The sequence below is a fragment of the Dermacentor albipictus genome, chromosome 2 (genome assembly GCF_038994185.2).
Source record: "Dermacentor albipictus isolate Rhodes 1998 colony chromosome 2, USDA_Dalb.pri_finalv2, whole genome shotgun sequence".
Classification (NCBI taxonomy): Eukaryota; Metazoa; Arthropoda; class Arachnida; order Ixodida; family Ixodidae; genus Dermacentor; species Dermacentor albipictus.
In genome coordinates this window covers 127,697,624-127,722,569 of record NC_091822.1, presented here as the reverse complement: position 1 = coordinate 127,722,569, position 24,946 = coordinate 127,697,624, and the positions used below count along the sequence as shown (strand labels likewise).

At 45.4% G+C, this 24,946-nt stretch overlaps 1 protein-coding gene across 4 annotated transcripts in view; it reads right to left on the bottom strand.

The window, feature by feature from the left end:
* Nucleotides 1-24,946, bottom strand: part of LOC135897411 (ceramide-1-phosphate transfer protein) — a 43,920-nt gene that overhangs the window by 12,847 nt on the left and 6,127 nt on the right. For 3 of the 4 annotated variants that reach the window (XM_070533968.1, XM_065426024.2, XM_065426023.2), the window contains 3 exons: nt 22,780-23,016; nt 20,161-20,301; nt 19,492-19,633 (listed from right to left, as the gene is read on the bottom strand). In XM_070533968.1, coding sequence (XP_070390069.1) covers nt 19,492-19,633; nt 20,161-20,301; nt 22,780-23,016 — 520 coding nt within the window. The remainder of the gene's footprint in view (nt 1-19,491; nt 19,634-20,160; nt 20,302-22,779; nt 23,017-24,946) is intronic. The other variant, XM_065426025.2, reaches the window with a different exon arrangement.

The following is a 24,946-nucleotide window of genomic DNA, read 5'->3' as shown; positions in this document are numbered from 1 at the left end:
CTCTCAATATTCATACATGCATTAAAGATTTCGCAAAAGAACTATGTGTTCAATTGCTAGCAGAAGCTTCTTTGTAACCGGCGACACCCACAGCAAGTAAGCAAGGCCTACCATTTTCATCAGTGGCAGTTAGTGCATACAGTCGAAAGAACGGCGTGCCATTTGAGACTTTCCCGTATTTACCGTACGTGAAAAAGGACCGTCGTAATAAGACAAACAGCTCCATGAAACTTTGCTTTGTAGCAGATGGGCCGTATTAGTACAGTAAACTCTCCTAGGCTGAGCATCACGCTCGAATCGGTAGGCCTAGCTTGCGGTTGTCGAAGCAGCAGCCGACGGCGCTTGCAATGAGAACGAAGCGAGTCATAAAGTGTTTATTTTTGTGAGCATTTTAGCGTCTGGACAACTATGTCGTGGTTAAATGAACACAGAGTTAGTTCTCTCTATACTCTGTCGGAAGCAAAGAGAAAATAAGGCGAGCCGCCTTGCACGGTGGCCGCTGCGCATGGCCCGTCTGCGAAACCAAGTGTGGACACTCGGCAACACATCGGCAGTGTGCTTCGATGATGTGCACTCCACTCTTTGTTAAAGGAGTGCATGTCGCTCACATCAGTCCCATGCTGGCATCAGCAGCCTTCGAATATACAATATTTTTAATGTAATGTTCTTCCTTCAGTGCCAAGCCTCGATGAGCCTGGTGAATAGTGGCAATTATAGAAAGCAGATATTGCCACATGCCATCAGTTTGAATGGTATGCTTCGAGAAGTCGGAGGCCCGTGACATGTAACGAAAACTGGAACAGAGTGACGGCGTATTCAATTATTTTTGCTGCAGTGAACACACGCAGTTGCCACGGCAGAGGCCAGGCAGAAGCCAAAAAATGAAACTCGCTTTCTAACCAGATACTCTCGCACGCAGAGCACTGCAGCTTTGCCTGATGTGCACCAGATGGCACTCACTAGTTTGCAAACCATCCATTGCCTCGAACATCCTACCTTGCCTTCTCCGCAGTTACAAGCCATATTGTGCATGACGTCAGGAGTGTTCCATGCAGAGCATGCCGGGATTATGCAGATGACAGTGACGAGAGCGTCGAGGAATCGGCGATCGTGAGCTGGTGCATGGCGTGAGAAGTTGCTGTTGTGAGAGGTTGTGTTTCCTGTAGACGTAGGCTGCACGAACTTCTGCCCTCGCCATCCGCACACACAGTTTGAGTCAATGCTGACAGCGTCCAGCCGAGGTTAAGCCTATATTTAGTTAGTTAAATGTGGTTTAATGGTGCAAAAGCGGCTAAGGCTAAGCTGCGCCAGAGTCCTTCCATGTTTTTCTGGTCACGAAACTCCGGCGTCACGCTATGGGTGATGTTCATATGCTACTCAAAGGTGCCGCGATGCGGCGCCACTGTGTTACAGAGGGCATAGTTCGCGTACCGAAATGCATGTGCACTGCGAGGCGAGCTGAGTGATTGGGTGCGTTTTGTGCATATGCTGCGCAATTTTTCGAGTGCTGGGCTGTTTAGTTGAAGTGACAGGGTGGGACAACGATGCCGAACACGTGTTGCAAGTAACAGCTGAAGAAGTAGAATGGTGGTATCTCTAACAAGCCATTAAAAAAAATTGCTGCATTTGGGATGTGGCTACTTGTGTTCGTTTGAGAGTTGTTTTGCCATGTGTTATGAAATGCTTATGCTTTACACTTTCTTGTTTATAGAAACAATCGATTATGCATTCTGTATTAATTGCCATTAGTTTGCTGGTGTTTGTTTCCTGCCCCCCAATACATATCTCTCACGTCTGATGTTATTTCTTTATGCTTATAATATCAGTGTCATGCTTTTAACAAACTTCTTGCATTGTGAATGGTGGAACATTCGTGACCGGACGCCTCAGTGCTGTCTGTATTTCCCTCCGCTTATTTTACATGATAAATAAATGATCGTGCTTGTTTGTTGTTTTTGCACCAACACATTCTATTTCTTTTCTTAATCGAATTATAACGTTTTTAACATATTGCAAATAGTAGCGCATTAAGAACCAAAATACCTAGTCTCGTCATTTCTGCGTCGAAACCACGAGCAGCGTGAATAAGTGCTGGGCTTACTGACACTTCTAAACGACTGCTTGCTAAGGCTATTGCCTAATTAAAATACAGCTAGTTTCAACTGTGCAGGTCCTAACAGCTCACGTTCACCTTATTCCGTTGCTAAAAGCCGCACCGAAGACATTTAGTAGCGAAGTTTGTCTTGCATTATTCCTACCTAAATCTCATTCAGAAATGGCATCGCTTTGCATTTGCAGAGAAATCTTAAGTGCATGGAGCAGCTCAATTTCCTTGCGGAGCCCACCGAAGTGTTGAGGCGAACGGCGATGATGAAGAAATCTGGACCGATACCGCCCGGCCGTGTACAGCGGACGCATTTCGACGGGGGCAAAATGCAAAACAACCATTTATTTAAATTTAGGTGCAATTTAAAAAAATTTAGTAGCGAGGTTTGTCTTGCATTAATCCTACCCAAATCTTATTCAGAAAGGGCATCACTTTGCAGACCTTTAGATGCATTTAAAGACATTTAGTAGCGAAGTTTGTCTTGCATTAATCCTACCTAAATCTCATTCAGACATTTATTTACATTTATTTAAATTTAGGTGCATTTTAAAGGATCCCAGATTGTCAAAATTAATCCTGAGTCCCCCACTACAGCGTGCCTCATAATCGTATCGCGGTTCTGGCTCTTAAGATCCCAGATTTAAAAAATTTTTTTTGGTCTGAGATCGCCGCAAGCTCCATGTTATGAGCGGCTTTTTTTCGTCCCGGGCGCTCACATCATGGCAGAAGACATGCTCAGGCAGTAATTTAAGCATATTCAATGCTAAAAATAGTTACGTGAAACTAGAGCGACGGTTGAGGAAGTTGAGAAAGCTAGAATACCGAGGCTGCCCCACACACAATCACAGTGGTAGCGGCGTTCGCATGCCCTCTCATGCACGGTTGCGCCTCTAGCGGCGGGCACTGGCTCTATATGAAACTGAGGCGGCAGTTTCGTGACCAGAAAAAAAAAATGGAAGGACTCTGGCTGCGCCAAACATGAGGAGTTTTAAAATCCAGTTCAGCAAGGAAAAGCCTATGTTAATTATATATTATGTAAAAATCCAGTGTCGGTCTAAAAATTTACGCACGTCAGATAAATTGGACTAGCGGATCATCACCTAAAATTAAGGCAGGCAGTAAAGGTATGTGTAGTTGATATAAGTTGTGGAAAAGGTTTCGTCTGTGTATTTCTATGTGTGTACATGTCAGTATTGTATGCATAACTGTTAGTGGTTCTTGGCATTTCTCACATGTTGGTTTGTCTTCTTTCATAAGTAAATAATTGTGTGTGAGGTGTGTGCCCAATGCGTAGTCGGCATAAAACTGCTTCGAAGAACTGCTCCTGATGATAACGTGACTTCCACTCACCGACTATGGGTTTAGTGAGATGTAGCTTGTTGTCGGCATAACGGTCCCATTCTTTTTCCATTTTGACGTTAAGGCTTTTCTAACCACACGGATACTATTTTTATATGGAAGTGTTGTCCAATATCAAGAAGGGGGCTGACAGATGGAATAGCACACTGTGGTATAAAGTTTGTAAACAGGGATAAGGTGCCTATGAAAGGCTGGCCAACGTTTCGATAGGAGGACCTATCTTCGCCAAAGGTGGCCTCATCATCCTCGGCATGTTAGTTTTAAAGGTTAAGTGCAGTGATGTCACATGCAGTTTTTGTCGGTGGCAGTTGGTTACAAAGGGAGAGACTTCAGAGGTAGTCAGCGCTGTCGCCTGACGTCTTTGAGCGCCGTTCCCAAAACGAGGGGACAAGAGCAGGAGAGGGGGAAGGCGGGGAGAAAAGAAAAAAAAGAAAAGGAGAAGAAAAAATGGGGGAAGGACACCAAGAGGGAAGAAAAGGAAGAACAAGAAAAAAAGAAAAGAAGGGGGCATGGGAGGGCGTTGGGAAAGTGAGAGGTTAGGGAGCATTCAGTGGTGTCGTTGGCAGCATGTTTTTTGTGGCATTAGAAGAGCCGGTCAGGCGATCAGTGCGCGGATAACACAAAAGACCCCCCCCCCCCCCAAAAAAACGAGTTGAACGAATGACTTGAGCAGCATAGCAGCAATGCGTCGAGTAATTTTGAAGTAGTTAAAATGGTGATAAGGAGTATGGGTGCAATGTAAATGGAAGGCAGCGGCATGGTCTTTCAAAGGACGTTAGCCCCAGTAGCTCAACGTAGGTGTCATTACGGCAGCATACAGAAATGGCGATACCCCATGTGGCTGAGACGCCGAAAAATTTATGCTGACGTCTGGGACTTCGGAGTGTGTTGATGAGAGTGTTTCAAAAAACATGCAATAAAAAACAGACAAAAAAGGAGAAAAGAGAGGTGGGGAACCGAAACCGGAATAACAAACAGGAAGGTGACGTGCGCAGAAGCGGGCGGGGGAAGGTGTACATGGAAAAAGGGGGATGTACAGTTGATATAAACAAACATGAAAGCGTATATCAAATTGAGTAGTAGGCAGGACATAATTTTTTTAAATGCAGGAATAGGCGAGGTTAAGAATTAAGGTTAGCTGGTGGCATAATGTGTTTTGTATCTTGGTTGATGATATGAGAATTTCAGATATAAGTTACCGCTTTTAAAGATTCTAAGTTGCCACCTGCCAAATTAATTCCTGTCGGGTGTAGGCAATTAAACTTGTGCATGAGGTATGATTTCGTATATTTCCTCTCACGAAGTGAATGGAAATTTGTTTGTAGTATATAGAGCCTTGCTTTTGTCAAATATATGACCATGTACATTAAAGTGGCTGGCTACTGCTTTAGGTAAATTGTGTTTTGTATCTCTGCGGTGACCATTGAGTCTTGTATGAATTTGTTGTCCAGTCTCACGTATGTATTGTGCTACAAGCGGCACAGTCTAAACAGTAGACTACGTTGCTTGATGTGCAGGTGAAACTGGAAGTTACCTAATGTGAGTAATTCAATGCTGTACTTTTTACTTTAGTTGTAGATTGAATATGTTTACATGTGGAGCACCTAGGGCGGCCACAGGGACCGGTTCCCAACTTCGTCTTTGTTCCTTAGTTTGGCATGACAAGAATGTCTTTAAAAATTAGTGTTGCGTCTATAGGATACTCTGGGTGGGTCGGGAAAAATCAAGTTTCTGGTTGCTGGTGAGAATTGGGTAGTATTTACTGAGGATGTTGTTCACGTTTGGGAGTGGGCTTGAGAATTTAATAGTTAGAAGAGGCGTTGTTATTCTTGTGATCCTACGGCGGGGCTCAAGAACTTCGGCTCGATCAAGTTTGGTTGTATCAGTGTAGGCTTTTTGAAAGGCATTGTTTGGGTGGTTTCTGTTTGATAGCGTTTCTTTAAGGTGATCGAGTCTATCTATGCAGTCTTGGTTTTCAACACAACTGCGACGTAGTCGTGTGGCTTGGCCTTTTAAAGATGCCTTGTTCACAATGTCTGGGATGGTGGCTCGTATATTCTAGGTATTGTTGTTTGTCGAAAGGTTTCCTATACAGCTTGTCTTTAGCTCCCCATTGTCAATGTATATTGTTGTGTCCAGAAAGTTTATGCGCTCAGTTGAGGATTCTGATGTGAATTTTATTGTTGGATGAAAAGAGTTTAGGAATGCTACATATTTATCTACACTGTCTTGACCATGTCCTCATATTATGAATATGTCGTCTATGTATCGTAGGTATGTGTGGGGCTTGTCAGTGCAGCGCGATAGGAAATCTGTTTCTAGAATCCCCATAAATATGTTCGCGTAGGTTGGTGCAAAAGGCGTACCCGTGTATTTAAGTAGTAACTCTCCTCAAGTTCGAAGTAGTTATACATTAGAACTAATTCAAGGAGAGACAAGTCTTCAGTAGAGTGTTTTGCATTGTGCTTAGACAGCGTTTGTTTTATCGAAGATAAACCATAAGGGATTGGAATGTTAGTGTACAGGGCCATTACGTCTAGTGTTGCGAGAATTATGTTGTGGGGTAGTGTGCCTTTAGTATTAATGTCCTCTATAACTCTCAGCAGGTGGTGCATATCTTGTACAAATGACAGAAGTGCTTTTGGCAAGTCACCAAGGAAGCGGTTAAGGAATGTGGAGATGCTCTCTGTCGGGGTGTTATTTGATACTATCCGGCGACCTGGGATAGTAGCGGTGTATAGTTCAGTGGATGGAATTTTATGAATTTTTGGAAGGAGGTAAAAACGCCCGGCTGTTTTATTGCTTGGTTTAAGAAATTTGTATTCTAATGGCGTTATCAATTCATCAGCCAAAAGTGATTTCAGCCTGTTGGTAATTGTCACTGTGTAGGATAATGTCGGATCGCTATCTAGCTTACGGTAATGTTCTGGGTTGTTTATTGTCTGCAAGCCTCGTGCTTGCCAAATAACTATACTTCCAACGTTATCTGCTTCCTTAATAACAATGTCATTCCAACAACTAAGATTTGAAATGATATGACTCTCCGATGCAGTTATGTTTTTAGGTCGCTTAGATGTCTTGGATTGGCTTATAATTTCTTTACAGATAGTTTTAAGGTATATGTCAAGTTCTACGGCTTGCTCTGGTTGGGGAGTCCAAGTGGATTGGGCTCTAAGTGGTGTCGTCCCAGTGTCTGGTCTGCGAAAAAGTGTCTGATACGCATTCGTCTGGAAAATTCTGAGAGGTCCTTGTGAAGCTCGAAATAATTTATTGTGTTGTTCGCGGGACAAAAGTTTAGGCCCTTGCTGAGTACGCCTATTTATTTTTAACTTAATGTTTTTGAAATGTCTACAACATTGGAGTGGCTTAATTTTGTGGAAGTTTCCGTCACATCTGGTACTTCTAAACTTGAGGTCCCTCTTGTCGGCGGTGGGCGTGTGGTGGCTGTTTGCCTGGAAGGTTGTTTTTTGATTAAAGTTTGCTTTTATCCTTTGTTTTTGAACCAATTTTCTAGACTGTTTTTCATCACAATGTTATAAATCTTTCTTCTCATCTGGTGTCAGAGCTATGCTCAGACATCTGTGGCTAAAACTTGTGATTTGTTCTTCGCAGTGTTCCTTGAGGATATTCAAAAGTGAAAGTGAGGCATTGTGCAATGTTGTTTGCCCGTTTGTACGATGGTGTGGTGGGAGTGTTCCTAGAGCTGGTACAGCCTCCAGTGTTAGACCTTTAGGGATTACAGTACATTTTTCTCTGTGGAGATTGTGTAGGTTTTCAGATGGGAGGTGCAGCTCGAATGTTTTTAGGGTAAGTTTTCTAGCCTGTAGGAATTCGGTGCTTCGTGGCAGACAAGAGTTATTGATTTGCGATGTCTGTCATTTATTTGTCTTTTTGCGGATAGATTTGCGTGGGGTGTTTTTCTGTTTGGCAGGTTTATTACAGCATGCCTGCCTTAATTCGAGCTCGGTTTCTGTTTGGCTTTGTGTGTGTGCAGTCAGGCGTGTGGAGGTCTGTGTGAAAACTTCGGTAGTGGATTTTCTGTTGTTTATTACAGTTGTGTCTGTTTGCAATAAGGTTGATGTCGTTTTTGGTGTAGTGTGTGTCTTGTGGCTCTTTTCACATATAAATTGACCTCCCGTATTTGTTAAGCGGCACAATGTTTAGAATGTCTCCTATCAGGGGTTCACACCCAGATTTGAGATGCAGAGCCATCAGTGTGCTTAAGGAATTAGAGTATATGATTGCATTTTTGTGTTTATCAGTGATAATCTTTTTAACAACCCTTATAGCGTAAACTTCGGCCATGAAAACAGAGGCATGCTGTGGTAATTGAATATTAGTTTCCCAATTTTCCGTTACAGACCCACACCCACGTGATCTTTTGTTTTAGGGCCATCAGTGTAATATTTCATGTTATTTTTATATTTGTGCTGAAGAGCACGAAATTCTTGTATTATGTGTTTGTGTGGGGTGTGTCTCTTTTCTTTAGAAGTGCTAACTTCCAGTCACATAACTGTGAAATCGTACCACGGGAGCAGCCATTGTGGTTTTTTGGCAATCTGGAGGACATCACGAGGAATGTCATAATCTCGACAATATTGCTCATACTGCAGGACAAGCGGCCTAATCATGTTCGGTTTATTTGTATAGCATAGGCGTGAGTTGCATTGTGTGAGGATGTTGTGGCATATGTGTTGCGGTGGTGACTGAATTCTGAGTATATAGGAAAAAATGAGGGATGCTCTGCGCTGCTTCAAGGAGGATTCATTACACTCAACGTATAAACCTTGAATAGGTGATGTTCTGTAGGCACCACTTGCCAGTCGCAGTCCAAGGTTGTGTACTGGATCAAGTCATCAGATGTAGGACTGTCTGGCTGAGCCGTAAACTACGGAGCCGTAGTCTAAAAGACTACGGACAAGAGACCAGTAAATACGTAAAAGACACGTTTGGTCGGAACCCCTGTGCTTATGAGTTAGAACTTTGAGGATATTCAATGCTTTATTTGGCTTAATCCTTAGTGTATTAATGTGGGCTAGGAAGGTTAGTTTTTAGTCAAAGATTACTCCCAAGAATATATATTCTTGTTTTACCGGCAGCGCGACATCATTCAATTTTAAAACCGGGTCTATGTATGATCCTCATTTTTGTGAGAATAGCACTGTAACAGCTTTTTGAGTAGAGAAGTGGAAGTCATTTTTCTCAGCCCACTACATTAGTTTATTGTTATCTGGAGCTGCCTTTCACATGTTGGTAAGTTTGAGGTGCGGCACGCTATTTGCAGATCATCAATGTATATGGAATGCATAACAGAGGGGGGAATGATTTTGTTAATAGAGTTCATTTTTACTATAAACAGTGTTGTGCTAAGTAAGCAACCCTGTGGCATGCCGTTTTCCTGGATAAATGTGCACGAGAGCACAGAGCCTAGACAGATTTGGAATGTTCAGTTGGGCATGAAATCAGCGAGACAGTTTAGCATTTTGCCACAGATTCTTAACTCAGCGAAGTCACGTAAAATTCCAAATCTCCAAGTGGTATCATACTGACACGTGTACTTCTTTATCTTTATCGGGCGACCACTTCTCACCATCTAACAAATGTTATCGCACAGCGCAGGACGCGCCTGCATGTAAAAGAAGTTTCTGGAATGTTACCAATGGTTCCATTCGCTGTCTTTCCCCGCAACTTGTGTAATGTGATTGCATGAATAAAGAGAAAATCAGACATCCACCGGTTCGTAGCAATTGCTACAAAGGAAACCCATACGGGTTCCTCGAAAGAAAAGCTCATACCAGGACGAATATTTCTTCAACTATGAGGCTTTTCTTTCGAGGGACCCGTATGGGTTTCCTTTGTAGCAATTGCTATGAACGGGTGGATGTCTGATTTTCCCTTTATTCATTACTTCTCTCCACCTTGCGGGTTTCCGCAGAACTACTACATCAATCTGATTGCATGTATGCGCGACGCGAATAGTGTAGAACTTTGTGGAAGACATGCGGGTCCCAGCGGTTACTCTGAGACATTCGACGACTGATCTATAAAAGCCGATGCGCTTGACCCGCTGATCAAATTTTCGATGATCGCCGACTGTGTTCGCCGCTATCATTGCGCTTTAAGTGTAGCCTGTCTTTGTTGGCACAGGTTCGCCCAATAAAAGCTAGTTTTGCCTTTCACAGTATTGCTACTGTGTTCTTTAACGTTACTACCACGTGACATCTGGTGGAGGTGCTTTTCGTCCATGTACCGGATGCCCCCGATAACCTGTGATCCAAGCCCGGACCGCAAAGAGAGCACCAATGTAGCCCCGGACCATCGAGCAAGCCATCGTCTACAACAGCTGCCCCCGGAGCATGGACTTCTACCTAAGAAGACCAAAAAGATTATGGCCAAGACAACCACAATGGCAGCCCCAGTGTCACCTGTCGTACTTCAACAACCCAGAGAGCCCCCTACCTTCTGTAGAGCTATGTCGGAGGATCCGGAAACCTGGCTCGAAACCTTCGAAAGGACCTCGACCTTTAACAACTGAACATATGAGGATAAGCTACGACATGTGTACTTCTTTTTGGAAGATTCCGCGAGGACTTGGTTCGAGAACTGGGAGTCCACCCTTGCAACATGAGACCTGTTCCGCAGTAACTTCTTGAGGACATTCATAAGCGTTGTCCGAAAAGAAAGGGCCGAATTTCTGCTGGAAACCCGAGGCCAACTGCTCAATGAGACAATCACCATCTTCACAGAAGAGATGACCCGTCTTTTCCGGCACGCCAACCCGGAAATGTCCGAAAAGAAAGAAGTATGTTTCTTAATGCGAGGCGTAAAGCAAGAACTTTTCGCCGGACTAATCCGAAACCCGCCGAAGACCGTAGCTGAGTTCCTGACAGAGGCTGCGACGATTGAGAAAACTTTAGAAATGCGCACTAGGCAAAATAACCGCCAAGTGCTCACGCCTCAGTGTGCCATCCAAGCGCTGGGCTCCGTTGATCTCCAAGAGACCATCAGGGCCATTGTGCGCGAAGAACTACGCAAGGTCTTGCCTTCGTCACAGCCTCAAGTAGCTTCGATCGCTGACATCGTGAAAGATGAGGTTCAGCAATCGCTGGGAGTTCCTGAGGTGCAACCTCAATTACGGCATCCCCAGCCAGAAGCGATGACCTACGCTGCCGTCGCACGCTGTCAAGGTCCCCCTCCGCGACTGCGCCAGGGCCCTGTAACGCCGCAATTCCGTCGTCCGCCGCCGCCAGCACGGCCACCCATCACCCAGCGCACCTACGTGAGGAAGATGGACATTTGGCGCGCTTCCAACCACCGCCCGCTCTGCTCCCACTGCGGCGAAGCCAAACATGTGTCCGCGGTATGGGCATGTCCGGCGAAGCCGGACATGCCCATACCGCGACCTGGGATTGCGAGGCTTCGCTGTCAACGCACAGCGCCCAAGGGAAGGTGAACGCCCTCTTGACATCACCGACTACCTCGTTGCTACTCAGTGGAGCCCTCGACAACCGTCCCATTCGCCGTCACCAGGCCGCTACCTGTCACCGCAGTGCCGTCCATGCACTGGCCCAGCCCGGGGCCGGTCAGCGAGCCCATATCCGGAAAACTAAAAGCAGCGACCGATGGAGGGGCGGTTGCTGTTCGTCGAACTGACAAAGATCCTCCGCCGCCGCCGAAGACGCCAAAGAAACTACCTCGACGACATAACCACACGCCGCCGTCCCGACGAAGTCTGGAAGCAAAGAATACGCCGACGAAAGACGACCTCACGACACCACGTACCAGCCACAGGTCAACGAGACGCAGCTGTGATCCGACGCCAAGACCTAACTGTAACGCAAGACAAAGAATCACCGACCTCGACGTGTTTCTCGACAGCCACGCAGTCACCGCCTTTGTCGACACAGGGGCCGATTACTCTGTCATGAGTGGACACATTGCCGCCCAGTTGAAGAAGGTTAAGACTGCATGGAAGGGCCCTCAAATTTGGACCGCTGGAGGACACCTCGTTACGCCGACTGGAATCTGTACGGCAAGAATTACCGTTCATAACAGGACTTACCCTGCCACCTTCGTTATCCTCCAACAGTGTTCACAAGACATCATTCTCGGCATGGACTTCCTGAACCAACACGGCGCAATCAGCGACCTGAAGTCGAAGTCGATAACGCTGTTGGAAGATCGAGCGATACTGCCAGAGAGCTCTCGTAGTCACCATCCCTTAAGCGTGCTCGAAAGTCAAGTCAGCATCTCGCGTCACTCCAGCATTGTCATTTCCGTCGGCACCAAAACACCTGCCGACGTAGAAGGCGTCCTCGAGGGTGACCAACATCTACTGCTAGACCATGAAATTTGCGTTGCAAGAGGGATCGCGCGACTGCACGAAGGAAAAACTAAAGTGTTGCTGACAAATTTCAGCCAGGAGTTCAAACACATCAACAAGGGCACTACGATCGCGTACATCGAAGAAATTCTGGAAACCAGTAATGCGTTTGTTCTCTCCGGTTCTGCCGCATCCACCCCGACGACCATAGTTCCCGAACCAGACTTCGACGTAAATCCAAGTCTCCCCATGAGCAAGCAGCAACAGCTCAGAAGTCTTCTTCGACGATACAAAAACTGCTTTTCAACGTCATCGAGGATTCGACAAACACCAGTTGCAAAGCATCGCATAATAACCGAAGAGTGCGCTCAATCACTCCACCAGAGCCCTTACCGAGTTTCGCCGTGAGAACGTGAAGCTATAAGAGAACAATTCGATGAAATGCTGCGCGACGACACCACCCAGTCGTTGAAAAGCCCGTGGTCATCTCCTGTAGTCTTGGTGAAGAAAAAGGACGGAACCCTACGTTTCTGCGTCGATTATCGTCTACTTAACAAGATCACGAAGAAGAATGTATACCCCCTTCCACGGATAGATGACGCGTTGGATTGGCTCTGCAACGCTAAATACTTCTCGTCAATGGACCTCAAGTCTGGCTGCTGGCAAATAGAAGTCGACGAGAGAGATCGCGAAAAGACTGCCTTCATCATGCAAGATGGCCTCTACGAGTTCAAGGTCATGCCATTCGGACTGTGCTCGGCGTCTGCAACGTTCCAGCGCATCATGGACACGGTGTTAGCAGGATTCAAAGTGGCAGACCTATCTTGTTTACTTGGACGACGTCGTCGTCTTCGCCGGAAATTTCGACGATCACCTTAGGCAGCTTGCCACAGCACTAGAGGCCATCAAATCATCAGGGCTCACTCTGAAGCCAGAAAAGTGCCGCTTCGCATACGATGAGCTTCTGTTCCTAGGCCACATCATAAGCAAATCCGGAGTATGCCCCAACCCGCAGAAAACAGCTGCCATTGCAAAGTTCCCGCAGCCCATCGACAAAAAAGCAGTGCGTAGATTCCTTGGCATGTGTGCCTACTACAGGCGCTTTGTCAAGGACTTTTCATGCATCGCTGAGCCGCTAACGCATCTAACCAAATCTGATGTCGAGTTCAAGTGGCAAACGCCGCAGGCCGACGCATTCCAAGAACTAAAACGACGCATGCAGTCACCACTGGTACTTGCACATTTCGATGAGGACGCCGATACTGAAATCCACACTGACGCCAGTAGCCTAGGCCTTGGTGCCGTCCTAGTCCAGAAGAAAGACAGACATGAACGGGTGGTATCTTATGCTAGCCGGTCGCTGTCAAAAGCGGAAGGCAATTATTCTACAACCGAAAAGGAATGCCTCGCCATCATTTGGGCTACAGCAAAATTCCACCCTTACCTCTATGGCAGGCCATTCAAAGTCGTCAGCGACCATCACGCATTGTGTTGGCTAGCTAACTTAAAGGAACCTTTAGGACGGCTGGCAAGGTGGAGCCTCAGACTGCAAAAATATGACATCATGGTAATCTACAAGTCCGGGTGAAAACGCCGACTCCCTAGCACGCGCCCCCATCGATGCCCCACTGGAAGACGATGAGGATGACGACGCCTTCCTCGGAATAATAAGCGCAGAAGACTTCACTAAACAGCAACGAGCAGACCTGGAGCTAAAAGGCCTCGTCGAGTATTTGGAAGGGAACACCGACGTAGTACCTTTAAGCACAGATTGTCTTCGTTCACATTACAAAACAACCTGCTTGTAAAGAAGAACTTCTCACCAGTCCGCGCCAGCTACCTTCTTGTTGTTCTGTCAGCGCTGCGTCCAGAAGTACTGTACGCCCTACATGACGATCCAACCACTGGGCACCTCGGATTCTCCCGAATGCTGTCGAGGATACAGGAAAGGTATTACTGGATGCGTCTGACCGCCGACGTTGTCCATTATATTAAGACATGCCGAGACTGGCAGCGACGCAAGACACCACCAAGGCCAGCAGGATTACTACGGCCGATCAAACCTCCTTGCCGACCATTTCAGCAGATCGGGATGGATTTGTTGGGACCGTTTCCGGCATCAACATCCGGAAATAAGTGGATCATCGTGGCGACGGACTATCTCACCCGCTTTGCTGAAACTAAAGCTCCACCGAAAGGCAGCGCAGCCGAAGTGGCGAAATTTTTCGTCGATAACATCCTGCTGCGACATGGTGCCCCAGAAGTTCTCATCACCGACTGAGGAACGGCTTTTACAGCAGAGCTCACCCAAGCCATTCTGCAATATAGCTAGACAAGCCACAGGAGGACAACTGCCTACCATCTGCAAACGAATAGTCTCACGGAGCGCCTGAACAAGACCCTCGCTGACATGCTAGCAATGTACGTCGACGGTGAGCACAAGACGTGGGACACCGTCCTGCCATATGTAACCTTCACTCACAACACGGCGGTGCAAGAAACAACACAGATCACGCCGTTCAAGTTGGTTTGCGGCAGGAACCTGACGACGACGCTCGACGCTATGCCGCCGCACGTCGCCGACGAAGGGAATCTTGACGTCGCGACCTATCTCCAGCGCGCCGAAGAAGCCCGACAGCTTGCCTGCCTACGGATCAAGAACCAGCAGCGTACTGACAACCGACACTACAACCTCCGACAACGCCTCGACGAGTACCAGCCCGGTGACCATGTTTGGGTTTGGACCCCTATACGCCAACGAGGACTGAGTGAGCAGCTTTTGCATCGCTGTTTCGGACCGTACAAGATCATCCGACGTATTGGCGCACTGGACTATGAGGTCGTGCCAGACGGCATTTCGCTATCACAGCGGCGCCGTTCACGACCTGAAATAGTCCACGTTGTGCGACTCGAGTCGTACTACCAGCGTTAATTAACTTTGGGACTTCGCGTAACTGACCTTTGGACTTTGTTGCTTTTCGCTGTTTTGTCACTTTTGTTTGATAAGTGTCCTTTTGTGTTTCGCTCTCGTATATTTGTAGCATCGGGACGATGCTTTCTAAGAGGGAAGTATTGACACGTGTACTTCTTTATCAAGCGACCACTTCTCACCACCTAACAAATGTTATCGCACAGCGCAGGACGCGCCTGCATGTAAAAGAAGTTTCTGAAATGTTATCGATGGTTCCATCCGCTGTCTTTCCCCGCAACTTTTGTGATCTGATTGCATGTATGCGCGACACAAATTGTGTAGAACTTTGTGGAAGACAAGCGGGTCCCAGCGGTTACTCTGGAACATTTGACGACTGATCTATAAAAGCTAACGCGCTTGACCCACTGATCAGATTTTTGACGATTGCTGACTGTGTTCGCCGCTATAGCTGTGCTTTAAGTATAGCCTCTCTTTGTGGGCACAGGTACACCCAATAAAAGCTAGTTTTGCGTTTCACAGTATTGCTACTGTGTTCTTTAACGTCACTACCACATGACAATACGCTTTTTCTATATCGAAGAACACTGCCAGGCAGTGCTGTTTGTGTAAGAATGCTTCACGTATTTTACGTTCAAGTCAGTCGAGGTGGTCCGTCGTTGAACACCCTTTTTTATGCCCGCATTGATGAAAATCAATGAAGTTCCATATATCAAGCATGAATGTTAATCTCACATTTACGACACTTTCATATGATTTCGCCAAACAGCTTGTCAGGGCAATGGGTCAACAGTTGCTTGGGGATGTGGGGGATTTACCTGTTTTAAAAAAAAGGCACAACTATTGCGTTTTTCCAACTTTTTGGCATGATTCCAGATTCAAATACTTTGTTAAAAATTTAAGGAGAGCATCTACAGATGCTTGCGACAGGTGTGCAAGCAAGGAATAATGGATCCAGTCAGGGCCTACTGCAGTTTTTTTTTGCCAGCACAGAGAACCCTGTTAAGTTCTTGTAAAGTCCCTTGACATAAAAGCAGTTGATAGTTTCTCCTTTTATGCCGACAGTTCGTATTTTAAGAACGTGTTTGAATACCTAGCCAAGCTAGAGACGTTATAGAAATGCTCCCCAAGTATATTCGCTTGTTCTTGTAGTGTTGGCCTAGTGCCTGGAGGTGTAAGTAGGGGTATTGTGTATGATGAGTAGTCCCCGTTAAACTTCCTGACCTGTTACCACATCCTTTTGGATGTGACTGTGCTATTAATTGTAGATATATATTTCTGCCAAGACAATTTTTCCATCTGTCTCCGAATATATCGAGCTTTCCTTTTGGCTTGTTTGAAATTCAGAAAGTTATGTATTGGATATCTGTGTAAGATTCCCCAAGCCTTATTTTGCTACTTTTTTGCTACGGTGCATTCCTGTGTCCAGCAAGGATTCACCTTTTTCCGAACAACGGCAGAAGATTGTGGAATCGCCTTTTCAGATACAGAAATAATACAGTTAGTAAATTTTTCACTAATTTCGTCACTGCTTAGTTCTGTTAAAATAAGCTCCTCCAGCCTGGCACTTTCTGTGAAAACAGAGCAGTCTGCCATTTGTAATTTCCAATGGCACTGTTTGTGGGATATAACGGGTACCGTTGATGTGAAGTTGATTATAGTAGCAGGTAGATGATCACGGCCATATGAAGTTTCCGGTCATCATCATCATCAGCCTGATTACGCCCACTGCAGGGCAAAGGCCTCTCCCATACTTCTCCAACTACCCCAATCATGTACTAATGTGGCCATGTTGTCCCTGCAAACTTCCAAATCTCATCCGCCCACCTAACTTTCTGCCGGCCCCTGCTACGCTTCCCTTCCCTTGGAATACAGTCCATAAACCTTCGTAATGACCATCGGTTATCTTCCCTCCTCATTACGTGCCCTGCCCATGCTCATTTCTTTTTCTTGATTTCAACTAAGATGTCATGAACTCGTGTTTGTTCCCTCACCCAATCTGCTCTTTTCTTATCCCTTAACATTACAACCATCATTCTTCTTTCCATAGCTCGTTGCGTCGTCCTCAATTTAAGTATAACCCTTTTGTAAGCTTCCAGGTTTCTGCCCCGTACGTGAGTACTGGTAAGACACAGCTGTGATACACTTTTCTCTTGAGGGATAATGGCAACCTGCTGTTCGTGCTCTGAGAATGCCTGCCAAATGCACCCCAGCCCATTCTTGTTCTTCTGATTATTTCAGTCTCACAATCCGGATCCGCAGTCACTACCTGCCCTAAGTAGATGTATTCCTTTACCACTTCCAGTGCCTCGCTACCTATCGTGAACTGTTGTTTTCTTCTGAGACTGTTAAACATTACTTTAGTTTTCTGATTAATTTTTAGACCCAACTTCTGCTTTGAATCTCCAGGTCAGTGAGCATGCATTGCAAATGGTCCCCGAGTTTCCAAGATTCCAAGATTCCGGTATGCTCGAAGTCATGAGGCATTGTGTATACAGGGTGGCCACTTTCTCTAGAACAATCGGCCGACCATCCTTCAATAAATCTGCTGTTACCTGATCCTCCCAGCTGCCTTCCCCCTTTGCATAGCTCCTAAGGCTTTCTTTACTTCTTCCGGCGTTACTTGTGGGATTTCAAATTCCTCTAGACTATTCTCTCTTCCATTATCGACGTGGGTGCCACTGGTACTGTATAAATCTCTATAGAACTCCTCAGCCACTTGAACTATCTCATCCCTATTAGTAATTATATTGCCGGCTTTGTCTCTTAACGCATACATCTGATTCTTGCCTATTCCTAGTTTCTTCTTCACTGCTTTTAGGCTTCCTCCGTTCCTGAGAGCATGTTCAATTCTATCCATATTATACTTCCTTATGTCAGCTGTCTTACGCTTATTGATTAACTGGTAAAGTTCTGCCAGTTCTATTCTAGCTGTAGGGTTAGAGGCTTTCATACATTGGAGTTTCTTGATCAGATCTTTCGTCTCCTGCGATAGCGTACTGGTATCCTGTCTAAAAGAGTTACCACTGACTTCTATTGCACACTCCTTAATGATGCCCATAAGACTGTCATTCATTGCTTCGACACTAAGGTCCTCTTCCCGAGTTAAAGCCAAATATCTGTTCTGTAGCTTGATCCGGAATTCCTCTATTTTCCCTCTTACTGCTAACTCACTGATCGGCTTTTTATGTACCAGTTTCTTCCGTTCCCTCCTGCAGTCTGGGCTAATTCAAGTTCTTACCATCCTATGGTCACTGCAGCGCACCTTGCTAAGTACGTCCACATCTTGTATGATGCCAGGGTTAGCGCGGAGTACGAGGTCTATTTCATTTCTAGTCTCGCCATTCGGGCACCTCCACGTCCACTTTCGGCTGTCCCACTTGCCAAAGAAGGGATTCATTATCCGCATATTATTCTGTTCTGCAAACTACACTAATAACTCTCCCCTGCTATTCCTAGAGCCTATGCCATATTCCGCTACTGACTTGTCTCCAGCCTGCTTTTTGCCAACCCTGGCACTGAAGTCGCCCATCAGTATACTGTATTTTGTTTTGACTGTACCCATCACCAATTCCACGTCTTCATAGAAGCTTTCGACTTCCTGGTCATCATGACTGGATGTAGGGGCGCAGACCTGTACGACCTTCAATTTGTACCTCTTATTGAGTTTCAAGACAAGACCTGCCATCCTCTCGTTAATGCTATAGAATTCCTGTATGTTACCAGCTATATCCTTATTAATCAGGAATCCGACTCCTAGTTCTCGTCTCTCCGCTAAGCCCCGGTAGCACTGTAGATGATTCATTTGTCCTCCTAACTTCACTGAGCCCTATTATCCCATTTACTGCCCTCTAATTCCTCCAATAGCACTGCTAGACTTGCCTCACTAGATAACATTCTAGCGTTAAATGTTGCCAGGTTCAGATTCCAATGGCAACCTGTCTGGACCCAGAGATTCTTAGCACCCCCAGCTGTGTCACAGGTCTGACTGCCGCCGTAGTCAGTTGCTTTGCAGCTGCTGGGGACTGAGGGCCGGGGTTTGATTATTGTATTCATATAGGAGGTTGTGGCCAAGTATTGCACCAAGGTGGCCAAACCTGCTCTGGTGAGGGAGTGTGTTACCAGTTCTGGTCACCGGGATCAGTCCGCACTCCAGGCCTGTTATGTGATTTTATCAACACGCAGATTTTTTTTAATCCGGTGGAAAATTACGCGGCACCAAGATTCGAACCACGGTCCTCTTGCATGCAAGGCGGATGCTCTACCTCTACGCTACTGCTGCACCTTCAATATTGCAGTTAATTTTCCCTGACAAAGGCACAAAATCCCTGAGTTTTCCCTGAGTTTTTCCACACTATTCAATTTCCCTGAGAATGCCCAGTTTTACCAGTTGGTAGACACCCTGACAACCCTCGAAAAAGTAAAGGAAGGAAAAGGTTGGCACACATAAACCTGCAAAATTATAATCGCACAACAACCTAATCTATATAAAAGCAATGCAGCACACCTTCGCACAAAGCAAAGCTTCCTGAAACATTGTTTCATATGTTCAGACATCGCCATCTTCACTTCTGCTCCTCCTTGAAGCAGAAAGCCATCTCATGACAAAGATAGGCACCCTGCCACGAAGCCACACCTAACATCAAAATTTGCATTTAACTTGCATCAAAATTTCTGTAAAGCTTCTGAATTTTTGGTTGGGTTATATGCATGGCAATTCTGTACCCCGATCAATCAGCATGAAGGATAGCATGCCCAAAAACAAATTCTGACCTCATCAACCTTCGGGAGAGTCAACATGGCTAGAGAAGCTCCTTTCCTGATAAGCCACGGATGATGCTTGGCTAGTGTCCTGTCATAGCTCTCCTGCGCCATCTTCCCAACAGATGCATCGTCATTGGCACTGCTGATAGTCCTAAAAAAAGCACAGTTTTCTTTTTATTCAACTTTTTATAAATTGACACAGTGTTCAAAACGGTGAAAGTACGTAAGCAATCATGGAGAAGAGAGAAAATATAGAACACGAAAGGGTACAAAAAAGAAAGGCACGAGGTGACCAGCAAGCTGCACTCTGGAACAACCAATTTAAGCAATGTTCCTACCCTCATATTACATCACACAAAGCTTAGCAATGCAGTATTGCAATGGATGCACAGCTATCAAACGTACACAGGCTACTCCGCATCGTCAACACATTGTGTTCGGCTGCAAGATGCAATGCCAGTGTTGCTCCCAAGAGCACTTTTCGTTCCCCCAGGGAGTTAGCACTAGTAGCATGACGCAGGAAGTCGCTTGAACAACCTTTAGTCAGCCTGGCGGTCGCAGGCAACATCTCTGTCATATACTTACGACAAGAGCGTGCTACCTCAATTTGATGCCATTTGCACTGCCTGAATCGTCAATGCACACAACAAATGTATTAATCACTTTCATTATTCTTACCTAAGGACTGCAACTGCCTGACTCAACTTTATCCTGGAAGATGGGAATAGAGAAGTCCTTCTCATACTCTGAACCATGGACCTCACACAGTCCTCAGAGGGGCTCAAGGAGGCTGCAGTGACTGCACCAGAGACATGCCATCTACGAGCACTGTCCATCAAAAAGCAAGCAAGATAGCCAGTAAAGCATTTCTAACGCCCTATCTACATGAAGCCCGATTCTTTATTATCAATTCCGTATAGGACAACCCGTGAACATTAAAATTCATGAAAATCTCCCAAACACGACGTGAACACAGCATTTTTTTTTATTTTTGCCTTGTGCACACGCCTTTTGTGTGATACATACTCGTGGTTTATGTGCTTTTCTTCAAATGAGCCATTATACTATGTGTATGTACAAGTTATATATTGTGCATCATACGCATGCACTCTTTTCTGTTGCAATCAGTATTTTGTATATAAGCATTTTAGCGCCGTTATGGTTAACCACATTGGTGCTGTGCTCTGTACGAGGTGTCTAAGTTCCCCACAAGATGTAATTAGTACAACTTCTTTTGGTTGGTCTTCCTCACAAATGTTTTGCAGAATAAATGCAATTCCATTCAACATTCATTCATTAACGATCCTTTCCCTTTAGGTACAGCACAGAATCAGCAGCAAACTTACAACAGGAGATACTGACAAGCAACACACAGTTTTTAGATCCCAGTGACTCAGTTGTTACCACTCTTGCCTGTATGAGAAACTTCTTTTAATAGTCTTGTTCTATGCATCGATGCAAGTACTGTCTGGTTTGTATGGTATCTTGCAGTACCACATGAAGGCGGCATAGGTACCATCACAAATTCTTTTTTTTTTTGCATGCATTTCTTGCAATTTTGTACTGCCCTGTCTTTCAAGACCTTTAACGCTTTCGCTTACAACACGTTCTTAAACATTTACACTGGAGTACTTCTACTAGCAATACAATGCACCATCTGAAATGACAAATGAACTTTATCTATTGCGCAGATTTTACAATTCTTGGCCAGATTGGGGAGTCTGAAAATAAAACTTCGACTGCAGATACCATCGAAACTAGCCTCCAATACTCCTAGCACAACCTTAACAAAACGACACAAGATTTGCACTTTGGTCGACTTGGCAACGTAATGTTTAGGTGACAGCAGGAGCAAAAATACAGAAACCACTGTCAGGTTGTCCAATATTCCACTCCAACATTTAAGCTATTTAACATGTCTCAAACAGTAGATGCCAATGTCACAACACTAGATGCCCACAAGTGAGTGTTATTTTGATAACTGTGTTCGACTGATACTGAATGCAACATAATTTTTTCCACTGTGGCTTGCTTTTGTCCATCAGCGTTTCGATATTGTATGTACAATTTATTACAAGCAATCCTTTCAGCTGTGTGGGGTTTTCACCTAGACAAGAGCACGCAATCTATCATGAGCCATTCCACTGTGTGAAGGTGGATAACCAGCAAGACTGTGTAGCACACGATAAAGAAGTGACACAATCTTCAGCAAAGGTACGAACACATTTACTGCCTTGATCAGTGGTCACCGTGACAAAAGGTACACATACAGGTTTATTTTTATACATCCGCGTTCATTTGTCTTATACATTTGTTAGATACATTAGTGTTTTCATTTCGCGACATATTGAGGCAAAGAATTTGAGACCAAAATCACCGGATCAACTGGCTGTGAACCAGTGCCATCAGTGCCTTTGCAGAGAAAGGGGCAGTATGGAAATGCTAGCATGACGAGCGGCATCGGAGTCAGGTGTGGAAGACCACGAACGCGCGAGCAGTAGCACATGCGCAAGGGGCGGTACGGGACCGTTAGCATAATGAGCATCAATGGAGCCGGCTGTGGAAGACGACGATGACGACGAATGCGCAAGCAGTGGCACGAGCCACTGCTGATTATAACAGTTTTGGCTCACACAGATTTGTTAACAGACATGAAAAGTGGATGGAACACTAACTACAAGCGGCTTCACTGTAAAGCAGTTGATCTGCAGATAGGATGGATAATAGAAGGGTTGTGTTAGAAAAAAAAAATCAAAAAATGTATATTGTGCAGAATAGTCGCCTTTTTCTTACCCATTTTAAATATGGGTGTAGGGTGCCTTCTCTTTAAGCAATCACTGCACTTAATTAATCCCACTGGGAATGAGGAGCTGCTCGAGAAACACTCTTCTCCCCACTGTGTCCTAGTGGGCCTGTGATGCTGTAGTGGTACATGCTGGGCATTTCTTTTTCTTTTCCCTAGCCTTTCTTTAAAAGCCCATAATGTATTTTACGTCTCCTAGTGGATACTGAAAGTGTCTCGAAACATACCTACAGCTGAAGAATTGCAAGGAAGCATTAATCAGGCCCGTTCGGCAGCAAGTTCAGTCATGGGGTGATTTTGAAGTGTAGGCACAGTTACAAACAAGGGGTAGGAGATGCATAAGTGATAGACTCAGAGAGGTTACTAGCCTGTTTTGCAAGGTTGCAAAATCTAAGGCTGTCACCTGCACAACACTCAATTTGAACGCATGGTATGGAACAACTTAAACCGGTCTAAGAAAAAGACAAACCAACCTCAAGTACAGTCATACTCACTTAAACAGAGCGGCGATGAACTCCAGTGCCCTGTGAAGCCGGAGAAGCGTGCGTGACCCTGATGGCTTCTTTGTATCCTCGATGGTGCCTGCGCTCTTCTCGTACTCGATCATGGTGTTCAGTGTTTCGTAGTTGTCCCCTATGTCATCCAACTTCCGGTAATCCTCCAATATGTCAAGCTTGCTCTTCACGTCAGAGTTGATGAAGCCAAACAGTGAGCCGAGATCTTGGAAGAACCTGTCGATGAGAACCACCAGAGTTGTGGGACAAGAATAGCATGAAAATGTGGTTGCAATTACCAGCAAACTACCTCATTTTGGGCACGCACAATGTATATGCAGCAGAGTGAAATCAGCAGGAGACTGGCCTGTACTGTTTTTGGGAGATGCTCGAGGTTGTAAGCGGCAGTTTTCTGGTATATGTTATGTCACTGTTCACACACAGTTTGCTCTGCTGATGGCACATCTTTCCTCAACAGTTTGCTCTTTACTGTTAATAAACACTTTTGCAACAAGTTCCTTTTCTCGAAAATCAGAGTTTAGCATAACATTCGGCAACATCTGCCAGTAACATAGTTAAATCTTTATTTCCCGAGGGGGTTTTTGCTCATGCCAGCTGCATTTATTCATACATACATGATTTATTGATTCAATCATTCACTGGCTTTAATGTTTGAAACCATCCATTTGTCTGTGCGAGACACTGTAGTGGAGGGCTTGGGATCATTTTGGCCAGTTGGTGTTCTTCAACATGCATCTAAATCTAATGTTGAATTCCAATGGCAGAGTCGGAGCAAGTTTTCCTGCTCGTTTCGGAGCAAGTTTGTTCCAATGGCAGAGTGAGGGCAAGAGTAAGGTGTTCCAATGAGAGAGTCGGAGGGGATTCAGAGCGGGAGTCACTCTGTGGAGCAGAAAAAGGCGCTCCGCCAAAATCGGCGGCGTGGACCGGAACTCGGCGTGACATATTTGCGTTACCACGTTTGCCTGCTGGGAGGCGCCACTGGTCACGACTCGCGAGGAAGCAAAAGCTGCTACACGTTTGGTGAGATATCGATTCCGCACTTTTAAAAAAACAACAGGTGAACGGCGCTGAAGAGACAAGTGACCGGTGCGGCGGTGCTGGGAGCAAACAGCGGAAGGAAATGACAACACGCAAGGTATCCTGGGTAACTCAGTGATAGAACTTCCGCTTCTGCCTTGCTCCAGCGGCGCAGCTTGTGTTCCACTCACGGATCTGGAGGCGTTGCTCTGCGCCAGAGTCGAGTGCTCGCTCGCGGAGTCCGTCGGCTGCTCCGACTCCGCCATTGGAATTCAACATAAGTACATGAGAATTTTTGCCTTACACCCCCATTACAATGCGGCCACTTTGGCCAGGAATCAAAATTGTGAACCTTTGCTCAGTAGCGGAACGCCATAGACACAGAGTGATCGCAGCAGATCCAGACATACCCGTGAATCTTGGGAGGGGTTTGCACATTAAGACCTCCTTCCCCCAAGCCCCATTAACACCACTGAGATTCATGTAGTAGAGGACCTCTATGACTCAAAAAATTTTTTTCAGCCCCTGATAGTCTGCCCTCACTTTGCTCTGGTTCCACAACCAGTCAGCACAGCTCAACTGATCCAGCCAATTCTTGTCATAAAGCACAATTCATACAACTTGAGGTCACTTAGACAACCTCAGCTCGTCACATACATTTCTATGTTCCTTATAATAGATCCACAATATGATTAACTGATTTACAACAGAGTGGGGCTGCAAATTTTTATTTTAAAGAGGCAAGGACCCAAATTTCCTAGCTTGAATTATGCATCACAAGTTACACCGCATATGTCCCACAACAAGTTGGCAAAATTTGAGTGCATTCAGTGCAGTAAATCTGTTAGCTGATTTTTTTTGTGTTGCAGTTGAGCTGCACAGCAGTTTGGTGACACTGAGTGGTGAGTGACAAAATGAATTGGCACATGCGGAAATTACGCATTATTGCTCTTGTACCAAATAAAGTCAATCAAATAACTCTCGGAAACAGCTTCCTTGGGTAACAGAAGCCAATCTCAAATTAAATTAAATTATGGGGTTTTACGTGCCAAACCACTTTCTGATTATGAGGCACGCCGTAGTGGAGGACTCTGGAAATTTTGACCACCTGGGGTTCTTTAACATGCGC